Raw genomic sequence first — 16,436 nt, 5'->3', positions numbered from 1 at the left:
CCTGAGCCTATTTGTAGACTTTACCTGCTCTGTGTGTAATAAAGATGGATGTTTGCCTCTGTATGACAGAGGAGAGGAGGGGGGGCAGAGATCCAGGGGGGATAAGTGGCTTTGTGTGTGTGTATAGATGCATAAACACATCCTGTCTGTCCTGTGTTAATCCTTCTCTAAAGCACATGGGGGGGGGATAAACACCAACTTTTAAAAATACTCAGAATTAAAGAAAACTATGGTATGATGATGATACTTTATTGCTTTAAGCCCAGCCCAGAATATAAACACATCTTCTCTTCATAACTCTCAAACACTACAAACCATCCAGACATTCAGTTCACTGTTGTTTAGAATCCAGTTTTAATATTTAAATGAACCATAAAAAGCACATGAAAACATTTTCTCATTTTAGTTACAAAAATGGGTCACCTAAAGGGCTTCTCATTGCATTCACAGAAGGATTTGAACAGTGGATGTCTAACAGTTATGCATTTCTCTCTTTAAAAAAATTCCCCACCCAAAATATATAAACTTAATTGTGTAACCAAGGTATATACAGGGCATAACATCCTTGCATCTTAAAGGTTATCAAGAAAGTTTGAGGTATACAACCAAAATAAAGCCTGTCAGAAAAACAAAACATAGGAAAACAACAAATAGATTTAAATAAGAAGGAGAAGGATGAATGGCACGGTTGCTTTCCGAATAGCACAGGATCACAACATTAGTGGGAGATGTTGCTGTAGTCGTGCTGGGGTGACACGTTCACTTATATACAAAGGGCATACAGTCTAATTTTTGCGATAGAGAATTGTTTGAATGCTCACTTTATTGGCTTGGTGACAGGTACACAGTATTTTGCTGAACAGAAACAGATCAGAATGATAACTTTATTAGATTTCATGACGTCTTTAACTTACACTGTATATCTTTGAAATGAGAAAGAGCCTGAAGCAGAGTCGGATACACATGCAAGTTTTGAGAGTGGATTCAGAAATAACAGTATTGTACAAAATAATAATTACAGTTTTTATTATTATCAAAATACACCTTCTTTCTTAGCACCTCTTTATACGTTTTTTGTGTGTTTTGAACAAGCACCATTGTAGTCATTTTCATACAGCACCTGGAGAGTCCAGAGAGGAGGTCTCACGTCCCTCACCTCCCGTCCTCCTCTCTTGGTTGCATCCCATCACCCTCTGCCACGATTTCAAATGTCCTTCACCTTTTGCTCCGTAACGTGGTTAAGTCATGTGGTTCTCGCCCTACAAGGGCAACAAGTATTTTCCTGGGTTACACATACATGACAAGACATGTCTGCTACACCATCTCTTATTCAAAACTTGCATGTGGCATAGAAAAGGGTGGGGGGCTAGAAATGGGGTTTGGTGGTACCCAAAATGTCTCGACTTGACTTTCTTTGCTGACCCCATCGAGTCCTTTTTTTTTTTTTTTTCTTTCTTTTCTTTTTCGTTTTATTTAGCCAAGGAAGCAGGTGGGCCCAACTTCGAACCCAAACTTCTGGTTGGGGTCCCCAAAGTCAGTCAACATGACATCCACGATTGGAAGCTGATCGATTTTGGGAGTATTAATCTCCATCACAGTCTTTCCGTAGCCCTTCCTCGTCTGTAAACACACAAACACAAGAGCGGATCAGACAAACAATGACAGAAAAAGCATGCAGAACTGCTCTACAAGGTTCAAACCCTCTTACCGCGCAGCCATCTGAGACAGGGGTGATGTAGGGGCTATTGTCGTAGAACATCTCCTCGTCGTTGGAGCCCAGGAAGCGTATCGCCTTCTCGTAGCTGTCGCTGGTGGCGTCGTACCACGCCACAGACTGGTGGCAGCTGTAAGTGAAAGTTTGCCTGGCCGAGGCCGTCAGTAGTCTGAGGAAGGTCATCTGAACCATGTTGATTGAGTTGCCATCTGCGTCGACATATGAAAGCTGGTGGGGGGTGAAGGGAGAGAGAGAGTTAGGGCAAAGATCACAAAATGAATCTGCATTTTAAATCACCCGTAGGATTATATGATGACTGTTGTTTTGACGGGTGAACTTTTGATTTGCACAAAGATGAAGGTCTGGTACACACACACACACACACATGACCCTGACTAGGACTGTGACTTGATGTGAATCTTGTCTGGACACGTTCATTTCAAACACACTGATGCTCTCAGTTCTGAAGGTCCATTGAGCATTCAGTCAGATTCTGTCTCTCTGAGCCTCCATCAGTGTTCTATCAGCAGGACAAACACGTTTCTTTTATTCCTCAGACAAAGAGACAGAATACTAAGAAGTATCGGAACACTTCTGCTTCAAACATCGATGTTTTATTAATGCAGCGTTCTGTGAAACGGAACAATAGGTGGAAATGAAGTCTGGTTATCATTTCTAAAATCTGATTTTGTTCCATTCCTTTTTACCTGGAACCTGAAACCTGAATCCACTGAAACTATAAACTAGTTTGGGAGTTCAACACTGGCTCACAGAGTCTATTAGTGGCAGTTTTTGCCGATGCAGGAGGAAGAGGAGGGAGGGAGAAATCCTTTTAGTGAAGTACTGAGTGATGAAGGATTCTGGTGTGTGCAGCAAGGAGGAGGAGGAGGAGGAGGAGGAGGAGGATGAAAGCAAGACGAAGGCGTCACTTACTATTTTGCCACGTTTGAATTCACTGAACCACGACCCGGGCACTTCTTTGGGCCATGACGATATTCTGACCTACGGAGAACAAAACCCAGACAGAGCATGTTTACAAAAGACATCATCTCAGGCTCTCTGCATACAGCTGAGAAACAGAAGAAGTGTCTGGTCTGAATCCAAAGCCTCAGGGGCAAACGTCTGGGAGCAGATAAAGCAGCTTGAAGTACATTTTCCACACATTTTCCAAGTCCAGTCATCGTATAGCACATGCCTTCTGGTGTTATGTCTGTTTTAAAGTGCAAACGTGAGCATGAAATCCATAAATAGTCCAAAGCGTTGTTGCCTCTGTTGTAATGTGTTGGTTTAGCATAATGGTTGAATATCTGATCAGAAAGGACGATCACAGAGGCCCGTTTGAATCTCAGGGGGAAGAAATCCAAAATGACTTACCCCGTTGGACTTCTTATCTGGGAAAATGCAGCTTTCGCCACCAGCTGTGAAGTTGCAGTAGACTTTGAAGGAGTCTCCAGAGCAGCCTTGGTTGGGATCAATCCAGTATTCGCCTGAGGAGAAGCGAGCACACACAAACAGCAGCGTCTTGTGAGGCCGTCCACACAAAAAAGGCTCCAAAACTCATTGTAAAGCTCTTTTGTCGTCTCTAAAATATTTAATGTCCATTCTGGCTTGGAAACGACCGGATGAAACGTTCAGGCCTGAAGCATGGAATCATTTCCGTGCAACAATTCTAAACTAAAATGTTTCAATGTTCCGCCCCACAGAGTTTAAATGATTAATGGTGAAACGAAACCAATTCATGCTGCTGGTCTGCTCTGCATACTGATGACTGCACATGCTGCTATGTGGGCAGTTTGAGCTTTCGGAACTTCAGTGTAACTAAACTGCGGCAAACTGCGGTCCAAATCACAGCAAGGGGACAAGGAGACAACAAAGTCTGAACGCCGACGAGTGCAATCTTCCCTGTATGGAGCTATCAATCCTTATTTCTAACAAGACGGCTTGTTTTTGTAGTTCAGGTTTCAGAACTAACACTAAAATTACACAGAGGAACAAATAGGGAGAATCGATGGCGGCGCAATTAAGGGGATTTGAAATTCCCTCCGCCTGTGTGATGAGCTTTACTTATGTGTCAAACAAAGGCAATGATCCCACTCACCGTCGGGGAACTCTGGGTGGCAGAGCTGCAGATCCTTGCACGTTCTGGCCGGGTTGTTCTGTGTGCCCATGGGGTATTTCATCCGCTCGATGTCCTGTTTGAGGTTGTTGAGCGAGCCGAAGATGTCCTCCATGCCCTCGCCGTAGTCCATGATGGTGCCTGCGGCGTCTGATTGCATATCAACAGAGCGCTTGGACTTCTTAGGCGACTGGATGGGCAGGGGCTGGATGACCTCGCCAGGTGGGCCCTGTAGAGCGCCGAGCAATCAGAACAACCAGAACTACCAAAACGTATCGTCCTAAGCAACATGGATGGTCTCAGATACTCACAGGAGGACCAGGAGGACCGATTGTACCAGTGTCTCCTTTAGCACCAGCAGGACCCTTAGAGAAAAATAAAAAAGGTAGACTTGTTATCCCAGCTGGATCGGACACACACATTATTATCATATATTTCTATCCAAGTCACGGGTTGAACTTACAGATGTTCCCTTGGAACCCTTAGGACCTTGAGGACCCTGGATGAGACGGAACAGAATCACAGGGTTTAACCAAAAGGCATTGTGTTTGTAGAGGGGAATTTAAATGCGTGAATAAATCAATGAAAGTCTTACAGGCAGACCGGGAGGACCTGGGGGACCGAGAGGACCGGCAGAACCACCGATACCCTGTAACAAGAAGGGAGGAGAGCAGGAGTCAGATGGATATTAGAGCAACATTGGTGAGGCTGCTACTCGTGGGGGATTTGAATGAAATTAGTGGATTTATTGTCAGAAAAAGCAAGAAGAATACAACTTTAGAGCGTTCATTCTGACCGGCACACGTGGAGCCCAGAAGGCAAAACAGTGACTTGACTTGTGTCGGGTCGATTCTATCTATGAACCCAGTAATTCCCACATCACAGTGCAATTTCAAAAGGAATAGAACCTAAAATAGTATTGTAAGAGTGAAAAGACTTCTAAAGCTCTTGTGCGCTGACAAAAGGGGCATTTTGACACTCTGAGTTTGAGTCAACAGCAAGAAACTGAGATGAGAAAATGAAATTAGGGCACTGCTGAAGGGCGAACGGGCCGGAAAAAAGGCAGGAGGTGGAGGGCAAAGGACCTGAGGACCAGCAAGGGAATGGAATCATCAATCACTTACGCCGTCACCCTTGCCTCCGGGAGTACCCTGGGGCCCGGGCAAACCTCGGTCTCCCTTTTCTCCTTGCTCGCCAGGGGGTCCGATCAGACCAATCAAACCGGGGTGACCCTGTAGGACACACACAGATACACACACACACACACACACATTAGGAACTCTGCTGCTTTCTCATTATTATACAAACTTAAGCGAATATGATTGAAATGTCCAAACACAATCCGAGCACGATGACTTTGAAACGGAGCCCTCAAGCCGAGCCGGGGAGGCGCGAGCATTAAAACACACAACACGCAACACGTCGCCCCCATTGTGTGCTTTTAAACGGCTCTCTCATGCCATGGTGTCATTGTGTGGGTGGCAATTTAGATAGAGTAATGTGTGCTGTCTGAATCTCCTTGGCGGTTATATATCACCGCCGAATTTGACAGCGGCGCCAATGAAAAGAGTGAGATTAGACAGGTTAGAGTGATACATCATATTCAGCTGCATTCCAGTCCTCTTTTGGCCTTTTCTCTTAAAGCCACCATGACAAAAAACAAACCGCTTTAACAAAGAGCTGCACTGGTATTAACACCGCTTTGTTATTCTACAATGATGCCATGATTTGATCGAGTCCAAGGAGCCGCGTTCAAATTGCGGCTCTTAAAAAAAGAGGCTTAGGTTACAATCTGTGATTCGAGGTTAATTCTCCTTCCTGTTTTGGAGCTGAGGAATCAAATCAGCGAGCGGTGGAGCAGTGGGAATGGGGTCACGCTCACCTTTTCACCCTTAGACCCAGGATCGCCCTTCAGGCCAGGAAGACCGGGAGGACCCTGAACAAGAACGGGAGAAGTTAGAAATCAATTTGGCAGAGAAACGACGAAGAATAGGAGACGGGGGAAAGAGAGAGAAAGAGAGAGAGAGAGAGAGACCTTACCATGGGGCCAGGTGGACCGTCTTGTCCTGAGGAGCCAGGTAGTCCTTGTTCGCCCTGTGGAAAGCCATTCAATTGTAGTGAGTGTTATAGCCTGCTGTATTTTCTCTGAGCAGACATTGATTTTCTGTGCTTGGCTCCATGATTAATCGCCCAAACGGGAGAAAAAAAAATTGTGTTGGAGTAAACAGGCCAAGCTAAAGTATAAGCCAAATGGTGATATTGATTATTCAATGAGTTCCATGGTGGAGTTCCACCGTCATGCCTCAGTGTTGCTGCTCCTCTGTGTGTGTGGATTGTGCGAGTGTGTGACTGAATGTGCGGCGCAGCATAATCACAGAGATCATCGGTGTAACTCAGACTTACAACAGGGCCGGGGATTCCACGCAGACCCTCTGGACCAGGCTTTCCTGAGGGTCCCTGGGGTCCGACTGGTCCTGTTTTGCCTGCTGGTCCCTCTGCACCGTACTCACCCTACAAAATCAGGGCTTCATGTTAGAAAACACAACTCTTCCATATGTATGATGCAGCATTCACCTTGGAATAACACTTTCCCTTTGTACTGGTAATATTTAAGATTTATCTCAGAACAATGTGTTTAAAAATAACAAGACAATAATTATGCTCAGAGAATTGCTGCAAAGCTATGATCTCGTCATCTGAGCCACACTGCAGTTTAATTATCTTCATACTTTGGCTGTAATCTTGAATTTAAATGCTTCAGGAGGAACAACCTGTCAGGCTTTCTTGGTGTTTCTCAGTGATTTATCAATCAGAATTAAAATCTTAAATGAGCCACAATGAGCAAAAATCCTCCAATTCCTGACCGGAGGAGTTTTCTACATCTTGCACTGTTCTCCCTTGAATTTCATCAGAAAATTAAAAGAAATAAAGCTCCACAAAGCCAAAGTGAAATAAAGTCTGAGTCTGAACTACTTTCATTCATATTTAATGTACCTGCCTAAACATTATGGCATCTAAAACCCAGATAAAGCCTTGAAGGGACAGATGTATAGTCGTATGATCTGATACTGCAGCTTGTTCTTCAGGTTCTTTACTCTGACTGCAGGACTAAGCTCATTTAACACACCATGAGGCCAGAACAAGTCCATATCAATTCTGTTTGATTAAAAAGGCTCACACATAAATGTAGTTAAGCCTGGTGCTCAGACTTTGTACACACTCCTTCAAGGACACATTATATGTTCTTTATGGTGTAAGGATGTCATGTAAATGATATTACTGCGGGCTGAACTCTTTAAATAGTATTAGAACATTTGCTTTTATAACCGTACATGAAATGAAATTGGAGTCAGCTCAATAATAAAGACTCTGGTGTGTGTGTGTGTGTGTGTAATGAGGACTTGGATTCATATTGTGTGTGCAGCAGCTGAAAGGAACAGTGTGTGTGAGTGTAGGTTTAGTTACTGCTGATGAAAGCGGCAGCCTGACGCAAAACAAGTGCAAAACTCCCAGCGATCTCAAAGGGTTCAGACATTACGGAGGAGGGAACTACAGGATAACATTCATGTGAACACCTGAGGGTTGGACATAAATACCCTCCACTCCTCTCCAGGCTCTTTATGCCACAGAACAAGTGAGAAAGGAAACAAGCGCTATCTTCATTTACCCAAATAGGCTGCCTCCATAAATTTACATCTAATCTACGTCAGAAATTAAATTACTTCTGTGGTTTTGTCCCTTAAATTCTAAGGGGGGAAGAGCTTGGGGGGGGGGATGGGGGGGATTGAGCTGAGGGACCGGCGGAGGATGAATTGATTCTGTTACCTTTGCTCCCTTCTCTCCTTGCCTGCCCTCTGTACCAGCGGTGCCCGGAGGTCCCTATGGGGAAGATGACAGGATACAGCTTTAGCATATCAACACCACATCAATGCACGTTTTACCTGTGTGTGTTGTGTGTTTGCTGTGTGTGTGTGTGTTGTTTCTCTCAGTCTGTCAGAGAGGTTGTTCTTGTAATAACTCAGGGGAGGTGTTCCAGCTGGAGCAATGACAGGGATCACATTGACACCAACCTGACCGTGCTAACACCTCAAAGTGGCCCTGCACCAGATTTCACACACTAAGCAGGATCACTGAGAAAAAAATACAATAACTCGGGTCTGTCTTGTACCCAACAGCAAGTCTGATATATTTATGTGCATCAGATGTCAATCAAAACTGAGCACGATGAAGGTCAGAGTTCATTTTGTCTCCAAGCTGCTTAGCATTTCACTCGAAAACCTTCTGCTACTAAAGCATTAAGACATGTATACACACAGAAAACACACACACACACAAACACACACACACGTGCACATCCTTCTTCAGTCGGGTCATTTCTTCTCTGTGGTCTCAGGCTCTCTCACAGCTGCCACGGCTTCTTTCAGCTCCACCTCCACTCGTCCCTCTTCAAAGACGTCGCCCATCCCAAATTCAATTTCTCTCTGATCTGACCGACTGCAGCCTGAGTGCTATTGACTCAGAGCGTAAGATGTGAGCCGGCCTCCCGTCCAGGAGCTTTCATCTCTCTCCTGATCCGTCCCCCTCACTGGTAGTGAAGAGGCGGGCTCTTCATCAGCACAAAGGGCCGTTTCAATCGCAGCGTGATGGAACCGCAAGAGTACAGACACCGCTCTTGTCAAGGTTGAGATTCTTCTTCTTTTCCATCTATGCCTATACATGCTGTTTGCTGTGAGAACACCTTTTTGTTATTGCATTTTAATTAGCAGCGCATCTTCAAAATGACCTCAGATTCTGAACTCCAGCACAAAGTAACACCAGGGGCTTTATACCTCCAGGATTTGCTCTTTACCTTCTCTTGTATTTTGTATTTGCATGGTGATTAGTTTATATTTTGCACATTCATCTTTTTACAAACCCTTAATACCATTGAGGCCTTCTCCAAAATGTATAAGATTCAGAAGTAGATGAAATACGTCTAAGTATGTTCGATTTATTTTAATTAAAATGACAAATCTGGAGCAGTTTGGTCTCTGAATGCCTTTGTTAGTTAACATTATGTTCTAAATTGAATATAATTTGTTACGTGCTGCTGAGAAAGCCTAAATAGATTTATCTGAACCAGAGGAACAACAGAATTAACGGCAGGTGAGGTTAATCAATGATCCTTTTTTTTCCAGAGGGAAAGTTGAACACGTTTAAAAAGACATAAGCAGATAAGACGTAAACAAAGACATTTCTGCAATGATAAATCGATTGGTTCTGATTTAGATTCTGGGCTTCAGAGAGATTTAAGGATCTGTTTTAATTGCTATTGGCAAAATGCTGAGGAGGCGCAAAAAATGAGGTTAGATGCAGAACAACTCCGGCATGGAAATGATGTATTGTGAAGAGAAACAGGGAATTGCAGGTCTCTACTCTTTTTCAGCGTTTACAGACCTGTGAGTGATGACATAACCGTTTCCCTGCCATAATCCCAAAGCTATTTATCAACATATGCTGATCCCACGCTGAATACTGCCACATTAGAAAAGCAATCAACCCGGGTGTGAAGATGCACACGTGTGACTGAGTCTGTGTTTGAAATGCAGCTCGTCACTCCACACTGTGACGTCTCTTTGAATCCCAGGGAGAATGGAGGGTGCAGCATCATATTGGATTAATGTAAATGTTGGACCTCAAGATGTGCAGATCCAAAAAACAGTCCAGTCTGTGATGCATACAGAGAATCACTGTAGCTTGAAACAGCTAATCCAGCATAAAGTGGGTTAATAAAGCTCACCATGGCTGCAATTGTGATGATTTAAACTTTGAACTTTAAATTGTACATTTGAAATTCCTACCTATGGACTCTTTAAAGTGATTTTAGTTGAAATGTCCTTTAGTTCCCCTCCCGCCTGTGTCCAGTCTGACTTTCTGTTATCATTGTGACGTCCGTGTTAAGCCACGTTTTCCTGCGGCTGTCAATCAAGCCGCCCGCCGATCAATAACATGTCAGATTCGTTATATCTCTCTCGCTCTCCACTGTGCCGCAGGAAGGGAAGTGCGTTTGGAACCAACAGCTCCTCTTTCTAGCGCTAAGCCTTCTCAATTTTTTCGTCAAGAACAGAAGCGATTGGTGATTTTCACAGCCTGATGTTCATTTTTCAACGGGCTTTGTGGCTTCGGGGCTTTTTCTTGCAGACGGCGCGACGCCTTGACCCCTTAAATCTCCTTTGTTTTCCTCATTCTGGCGTAAACTGAAAGTGAATCTCTCGTGCTTCAGTGCCAAGATGGAATCATTGAGGCAGAGTTGTTGTAGCGAGACGAGAAGCTGTGTGATGACTTCAGGGCTTCATAAGCAGCCAGTTTACATGCACATTCAATTTGTCAACACATGTATGTAACGTCCATCCAAGCTTTGCCTTATATGCAACAAAGACAGAGAATGGTGTGTAAATGTAAACTTACTGAGAGAGTTTGTATTCAAACGCCGCATCTCTCTCACTCTCTAACTCATCACAATTCAACAATATGGACGTATGAACTCATGAAACTTCCCCGGGCTGAGACTTACCCTCTTGCCAGGTGGTCCAGGTGGTCCTGCTTCTCCCGATGGACCTGGTGGTCCCTGAAAATAAGCAAGCAAGCAAAAACGCCAATTAAAAATCCAGTAGGAGAGTTTGGATTGACAGATTGGCAGCATGTCTGGTAAAATTACTCAATATGTCTCCCAAGAAGACTATAGAGAAGACAATAACACAGAGTATATGGCTTTGGCACGTACAGAATGTTCAAACTGGAGACACGACAGCAAAGTCAGGCCAAGACCCAGATTGGCTGAAGCCCTGCAGTGTAACGATACACACTCTGCTCCCTTATCCAATTATCTCCCATGTTAATTGCGAGCAATCAAAGCTGTTCTTCAACATTTGCATTGGCAAATATTTGAGAGAAGTGAAACGTGCTACACTGTTTGTTTCAATGTCAATGAGACTTTAGTTTGAATCTAATCTCATATCAAAGATGCTTCTCTACAGAGAGCTTCCCATCATGCACCCCTGTTTCTCTCAGTTTCTCTTTGGCACTGATAAAAACCTCATTTACATTCATAAATGTTGATCAGCGCTGTAATTCACGGCACAATAAACAGAGCCGGTGTAGATTTCTTTGGCTTCCTCTAATCATACTTAATGAATCTGCAAAGCACAATGCAACCGAGTGTGAGAGGTAAAACTCAGGCATTACATCAAATGTTGCAATGTGAATGGTTTATTTACTCACTAACCCTCCAATCGACTGCAGGCCAGATACAGTATCTGCTGGACTGTTATATTATGAAGTATTAAAGTTAATTATATCATATCTTTTGCTTGTAAAGTGGCCCTGATGTACTGCAGCTCATTTGTTCAATCCAAATACTGTAAAATGGCTACAACTCACCGCCTGACCGGATTCACCATCCTCTCCCTTCTCTCCCGCTTCTCCGTCAGTGCCCTGTAAAAGAGAGATACGAGGTTACATTATGTCTGCCGTGCAAGATATCTACAGTCCCCATATAGGTCAGTGGATTATTAACACGGGCCGTTAACTTGGGGCTAACATTTCCAAAACATTCACTACTTACAGCAACACCTGGCTCTCCAGGAGGACCAGGGTCTCCGGGGAATCCAACAGGTCCCTTTAAGAGAGGGGTAAAGAAAAAGAGTGCATCAGATAAAGGACAAACCTGCAGAAGAAGCCTGTTGAGATCTAATCTCCTCGGAAACAAGATGAAGGCCCATGAGAACAACGGCACTTCCTGCTTTTCATTACCATATGGTCGATGATCATCACATCATATCCCTCCATTAAAAGGCTTTTGGCTCTTGGAGGAGGACATTACCTTTAACACAGTACATTTGAGCCCGAGTGAATGGCAGACTTACAGGGTTGCCCTTGGGACCGTCGTCTCCAGGGGGTCCTTTGGCACCGGCGGGTCCGGCACTTCCAGGGGGGCCGGCCTCTCCCTTCTCTCCTCTCTCACCTTTAGGCCCCTGTACGGGTGGAAGAGGGCCAGTGAATAAATCAAATACACACTTTTATCATCAATAAATCATTGTCAAACTAAAAACACTTCCCTCTGAATAATGACTGTAAACAAACACGAGCATGGGGGCGACACGTTACATGGCCCCTACCTCGTTTAAGTAGCACTATTACAACTAATCTAGATTTAAGGTCAAATCTCATCGCCCCGTAATGAGAATAAATGTGTTGGAAAGATTTTTCTATTAGGATTTAATCCAACTTTCACCGTCTGTCTTTGCCAGAAACCGTGGAACTTTAGCTCGCAGCATTTAGAGTCAAAGACGAGTCAATTCCTCTTGTTTTGTGTGATACAGCGCTCCTCCCCTTGCTCCACAAAACACTACAGCACATTTCCTAATTAACTGTCATTTGATGGGAAAACTGCTGGTGATTTCAATCAAACACTGGGAGCTGGAGTTGTGTATTGTACTGCAGGAATCTATTGTTTTCAAGTCTCTAAAGAGTCTCTACAAAGATACCATAGTGACTCAGCACAACCATCCACTGACTCTGCATTGTACACGAGGATCACTCACACACACACACACACACACACACACACACCGTTTTGATATATTCTCTGCATCCACATCTTAATGTATTTATTTTTATCGTACAAGTGCTGCACTGTTGTCTAAGTAACAGTGTGATGTCTTTTTTAATGTAGGCCATTAGTGTCTGCGTGTAAAATGTGACCGAGCAAAAGAAAATGGGCTGTGACCTTTACAGACAAACAATAACACACACACACACACACACACAAAACCTATGGCTGTGTTATCTTGAGTCTTAAGTCGCACGTTGACACTGAGGACACACACACTGATACTAAGAACAAGCGGGCACATTATGCACGCTTGTAATCACACTCCACTGCCACTCCCACTGGAGACGGGCCAGATATCCAATCTCCTGTTGTGTCTCAATATTGACAAATGGGCCAGCAGGGCTAACAGAGCCATCAATGCAGGCTGATTGGTGAAAGCTTTCAAAAATAAAAGCTCATCAAAATGTCATGAATCCTTGTTTGGGAACAACGATGGCGGGAATATGGATATGATAAATTAACACGAGGGTTTTACACAACCACTATGGCTGCAGACATTAACTTTGACAGACAGAGCAACAACACTGATAATAAACTAAATAGGATACACTGAAGATGGATGACAGAGCCTCAGTGTAGCGACCAGACAGAGGGAAACAGAGCTAAGAGCCAGGCTGAGTAAAGTTGGTGCGTCGTGTTCGGAGGCCTGCCGGCTACACGGCGACACTTTTGTTCACCGGGACAGAAGCATCCTCTGTATCTGCCTGGCAATTATGTTTTAAGAGTCAGAGAAGAGCCCTGGCTTGGCAGGTCATGTTGACATGGGACAGTAGGCACAAAAGCCATGTAGAGAGAGAGAGAGAGCTTCAGTGTGCCCAGCAATTACTCTCACTCTGATGAACACACAACGCCACGCTAGAGACAAACACTCTTGTTGGAAGACGTTTAATTTTATAATTGCCTTAGGAGGGGAAATTATCTTCCTGTGCTTCGCCTGCAAATATTCAATTTTTAATCCAAATTTCAGGGGAAATTAAACTAGTTATTAGGTCAAGCTTTAGGTTCAAGGCTGAGGCTCTAATATATTGTTTGAATGCAGATCACAGGCACACACACACATACACAAAATGTGTGTATGTGACAATATGACAGGAATGACTTACTCCAGTTCCAGACTCTCCGGATGGTCCTGGGTTTCCAGCTTCACCTTGTTCTCCCTGTGAGGACACAGATGTCAGCATCACTCGTATCCACATGATGCATTTACAAATTCAGACCCAAACACACTTTCTGTAACACACCACCTCCTCTATGTAACTCTAAACAAACAGCAGGTAACTTATGACCTTAGCTGGCAAGATAATAATAAAGGGATATTTCTATTCCAGCGAAGAAATGGAGATTTGCAAGCAGTGACATTTGAACAAAGACAAAACAACATTCCAAATCATCTTTTCTGTGTGTTTGAAGGCGTTAGAACTCCAGCAGTCTGAACACACTCTCAACGTGTTTGTTTCCCTTTATGTTTCATGTTCCAGAATTCAGTTACTAACAGCCAGGGTACAGAATTAAGTATTTATAGAAATATAGTGCAGCAGTCTGCCAATCTGAAACCAAATGGCCAAATTTAGTTGGAAGCATTGTGGAGTAGACATTAATAGTGTCAAAGCACTAAGTCAGACAGAAAGGCCATGCATATGAAATGAAGAGGCGTCTGCTGGTGCCAGTGGCAGTTGGGTTCAGTGTGGTGGGCTGGATGTTGTGAGGCTGAACAGTTCCCTCCCCCCCTCTTACCTTCTCACCCACTGATCCCATGGGTCCCACACCACCTGGAGGACCTTGTGGACCCTGCAACAGAAAATGTAATCATCATAACGAAGGCCTAAGAAGCGGCAAAGTAAAAGCCACTCCAGATCAATTGAGCAAGATGGTGCAATTCCACTACAGACAAATTGCTATCAGTGGCGAGTACGTACATCAGCTCCGCTCGGACCCTGAGGACCTCTGGGACCGGGGGGACCAGGAGGGCCCTGTATGAAGGGAACACAGACAAAATCAATGTTGTTAGGGTGTGTTAAGCGTCTACATGGGAGTGTAAAGGCAGCAGGTAGTTCTCTCACCATGGGGCCGACATCACCGTTCTCTCCCTTCTCACCAGGGGGTCCAGGAAGACCCTGAGGACAGAAACAAAAGAAATTCTCAGCGTAAATAAATTAATAAAAGAAAACAATTATGCTGCAAACACAACATATTGTACCATGAATACACAATCATTCTAATTTGTTTGTGAACTGTAAAGTGAATTCCTAGCAGCTGCTCCTGCTTCAGATTTAATTTGAGACTTGATTTGCTTGTTGGAATAAATTACAGAGATGCATTAAATTGTCAAATATATCTGAATATATATCCGAAACATAAACAGCTGGCTTTGAACCGCTGTTTACATCCATGAAATATTCAATAAAACATATTAAAAGCAAGTTCTTGTCACTCAATGTGCCGCACGTTTAAATGCAATTCAAAGTCTGTATAAAGTGAGCAATCAGCCCCCGAGAGGACGAATGGAGAGCGGAGACATTTACATATACACAGAAACCTCCACCAGTACAAATGTCTCCAGGCTGAACAACACGGTGGGTTTACTCTCCCACTTAAAAGTCACGGATCATTTTAATCTGTAATATAAGGAGAGAGAAGGTCGGCGATGCTAATGCAGGTTAAAAACAGAAACGAGGTCGCTGATGAGCAATCGCTCCAAACAGAGAGACTTGTGTAGATACTGATCTGTCATAAAGGATACTTCAGGGACCGGCTTTTATTGTGTAGGTGTTTCATTTATATTCACATGATCAGATCCTCAAAAGGAGCAAACACAGATCCACCTCGTGTGTGTGTGTTCAAGAAGCAGTGTGTGTGTGAGCGTTTGATCCTGACAAATTGCCACAATGACACTGCTGTTTCTGCTTAGCTGCTCAGTGTGTGTGTGTGTGTGTGTGTGTGTCATTTAAGAGGTGTAAAGAAGATTAAATTCCTCTGACACACACACCAACCCTTCTTCTTCTTCTTCTTCTTCTTCTTCCAGTATCCATGTGCATGAATGAACTGTTCTCAATCTGTTTGCATGTACTGCCGTGGGTGTTTCAAAAGTGTGTGTGTGTGTGTCTGCATGCTGATTCCTCCTGTGCTGAGAAATCTACGCAGAGGTCTCCTCCTGCCTTAGATCGTTAGCGACGCCACTAATTATGCAGCAGGCTGGATGTGCTCAGTGTGTGTCTGTGCGAGCGGGTCAGTCTGCGCAATTAACGGAACGGTGATGGGAAGTGAATTACTCCCAATTAAAAGTCCATTTAAAACAATTCTGGAGCGATAGGATTGTACTTTGGAGCTATGAGCAGCTCTGTGATTTCATTAAGACAATGACCCCGATACACACAATAGACTCTTAGCGTGTTTACCTTCAGAACTTGATTGCTATTAAACAAGTTAATTACTCACAAACACAATACGACCCTGACCCCTGACCTCTGAGGTTCTATCAAAACATCCCCGAGCTGAATTGTTGTGCAGGACTGGTGTGTGAGACATATCTGTGTGTGTGAAGCTGACCTGCCATTCGGGCTGAATATGTTAAAGCTGTGATCAACCGTGTCCTTGAATGGAGACATTGTGAGAAATAACAAACTTTCCATGTGAAATATTAAACGGCAGCACGGGAGATCCTTTTGAAAAGCATTAAATATACTGTTTGGTGTCTGCTTGTGTACTTTACAGACATTTAACAGAGGCATTTTGAGGAGAAAGCGTGGTTACTGGCCTTCCTGCCAGCGACGGAGGACGAAGGCTGCTGCCAGTGAATAGAAGTGAGGGGAGTAATCATAGCAGGTCAAAGCCGGGTTACGATACAATACACACCACAGATCCAATTAAAGTCAAAGCAGACGGCACGGGGACGAGTGCGGGCGCCAGCGTGTGTGTGTGGGTGTGTGTGTGTGTGTGTCTGCCTTTGTTTGTGC

At 44.0% G+C, this 16,436-nt stretch overlaps 1 protein-coding gene across 1 annotated transcript in view; it reads right to left on the bottom strand.

Moving 5' to 3' along the window:
* Nucleotides 1-335: 335 nt before the first annotated feature.
* The window catches only part of col11a1a (collagen, type XI, alpha 1a), a 62,961-nt gene continuing 46,860 nt past the window's right edge, over nucleotides 336-16,436 (bottom strand). Inside the window, exons 47-67 of the mRNA XM_076138141.1 lie at nucleotides 14,544-14,597; nucleotides 14,400-14,453; nucleotides 14,218-14,271; nucleotides 13,587-13,640; nucleotides 11,735-11,842; nucleotides 11,434-11,487; nucleotides 11,250-11,303; nucleotides 10,384-10,437; nucleotides 7,656-7,709; nucleotides 6,234-6,341; nucleotides 5,871-5,924; nucleotides 5,713-5,766; nucleotides 4,955-5,062; nucleotides 4,426-4,479; nucleotides 4,294-4,329; nucleotides 4,142-4,195; nucleotides 3,813-4,059; nucleotides 3,089-3,201; nucleotides 2,648-2,716; nucleotides 1,709-1,942; nucleotides 336-1,620 (exon numbers count right to left, since the gene is read on the bottom strand). Of these exons, the coding sequence (XP_075994256.1) occupies nucleotides 1,474-1,620; nucleotides 1,709-1,942; nucleotides 2,648-2,716; nucleotides 3,089-3,201; nucleotides 3,813-4,059; nucleotides 4,142-4,195; nucleotides 4,294-4,329; nucleotides 4,426-4,479; nucleotides 4,955-5,062; nucleotides 5,713-5,766; nucleotides 5,871-5,924; nucleotides 6,234-6,341; nucleotides 7,656-7,709; nucleotides 10,384-10,437; nucleotides 11,250-11,303; nucleotides 11,434-11,487; nucleotides 11,735-11,842; nucleotides 13,587-13,640; nucleotides 14,218-14,271; nucleotides 14,400-14,453; nucleotides 14,544-14,597 (1,818 nt within the window). The 3' untranslated portion in view covers nucleotides 336-1,473. The remainder of the gene's footprint in view (nucleotides 1,621-1,708; nucleotides 1,943-2,647; nucleotides 2,717-3,088; nucleotides 3,202-3,812; nucleotides 4,060-4,141; nucleotides 4,196-4,293; nucleotides 4,330-4,425; nucleotides 4,480-4,954; nucleotides 5,063-5,712; nucleotides 5,767-5,870; nucleotides 5,925-6,233; nucleotides 6,342-7,655; nucleotides 7,710-10,383; nucleotides 10,438-11,249; nucleotides 11,304-11,433; nucleotides 11,488-11,734; nucleotides 11,843-13,586; nucleotides 13,641-14,217; nucleotides 14,272-14,399; nucleotides 14,454-14,543; nucleotides 14,598-16,436) is intronic.

The sequence above is a fragment of the Genypterus blacodes genome, unplaced genomic scaffold (assembly GCF_046128005.1).
Source record: "Genypterus blacodes isolate CSIRO-AG114 ecotype Tasmania unplaced genomic scaffold, CSIRO-AGI_Gbla_v1 ptg000348l_1, whole genome shotgun sequence".
NCBI classification, from domain to species: Eukaryota; Metazoa; Chordata; class Actinopteri; order Ophidiiformes; family Ophidiidae; genus Genypterus; species Genypterus blacodes.
This window is presented reverse-complemented; position numbering and strand designations above follow the sequence as displayed.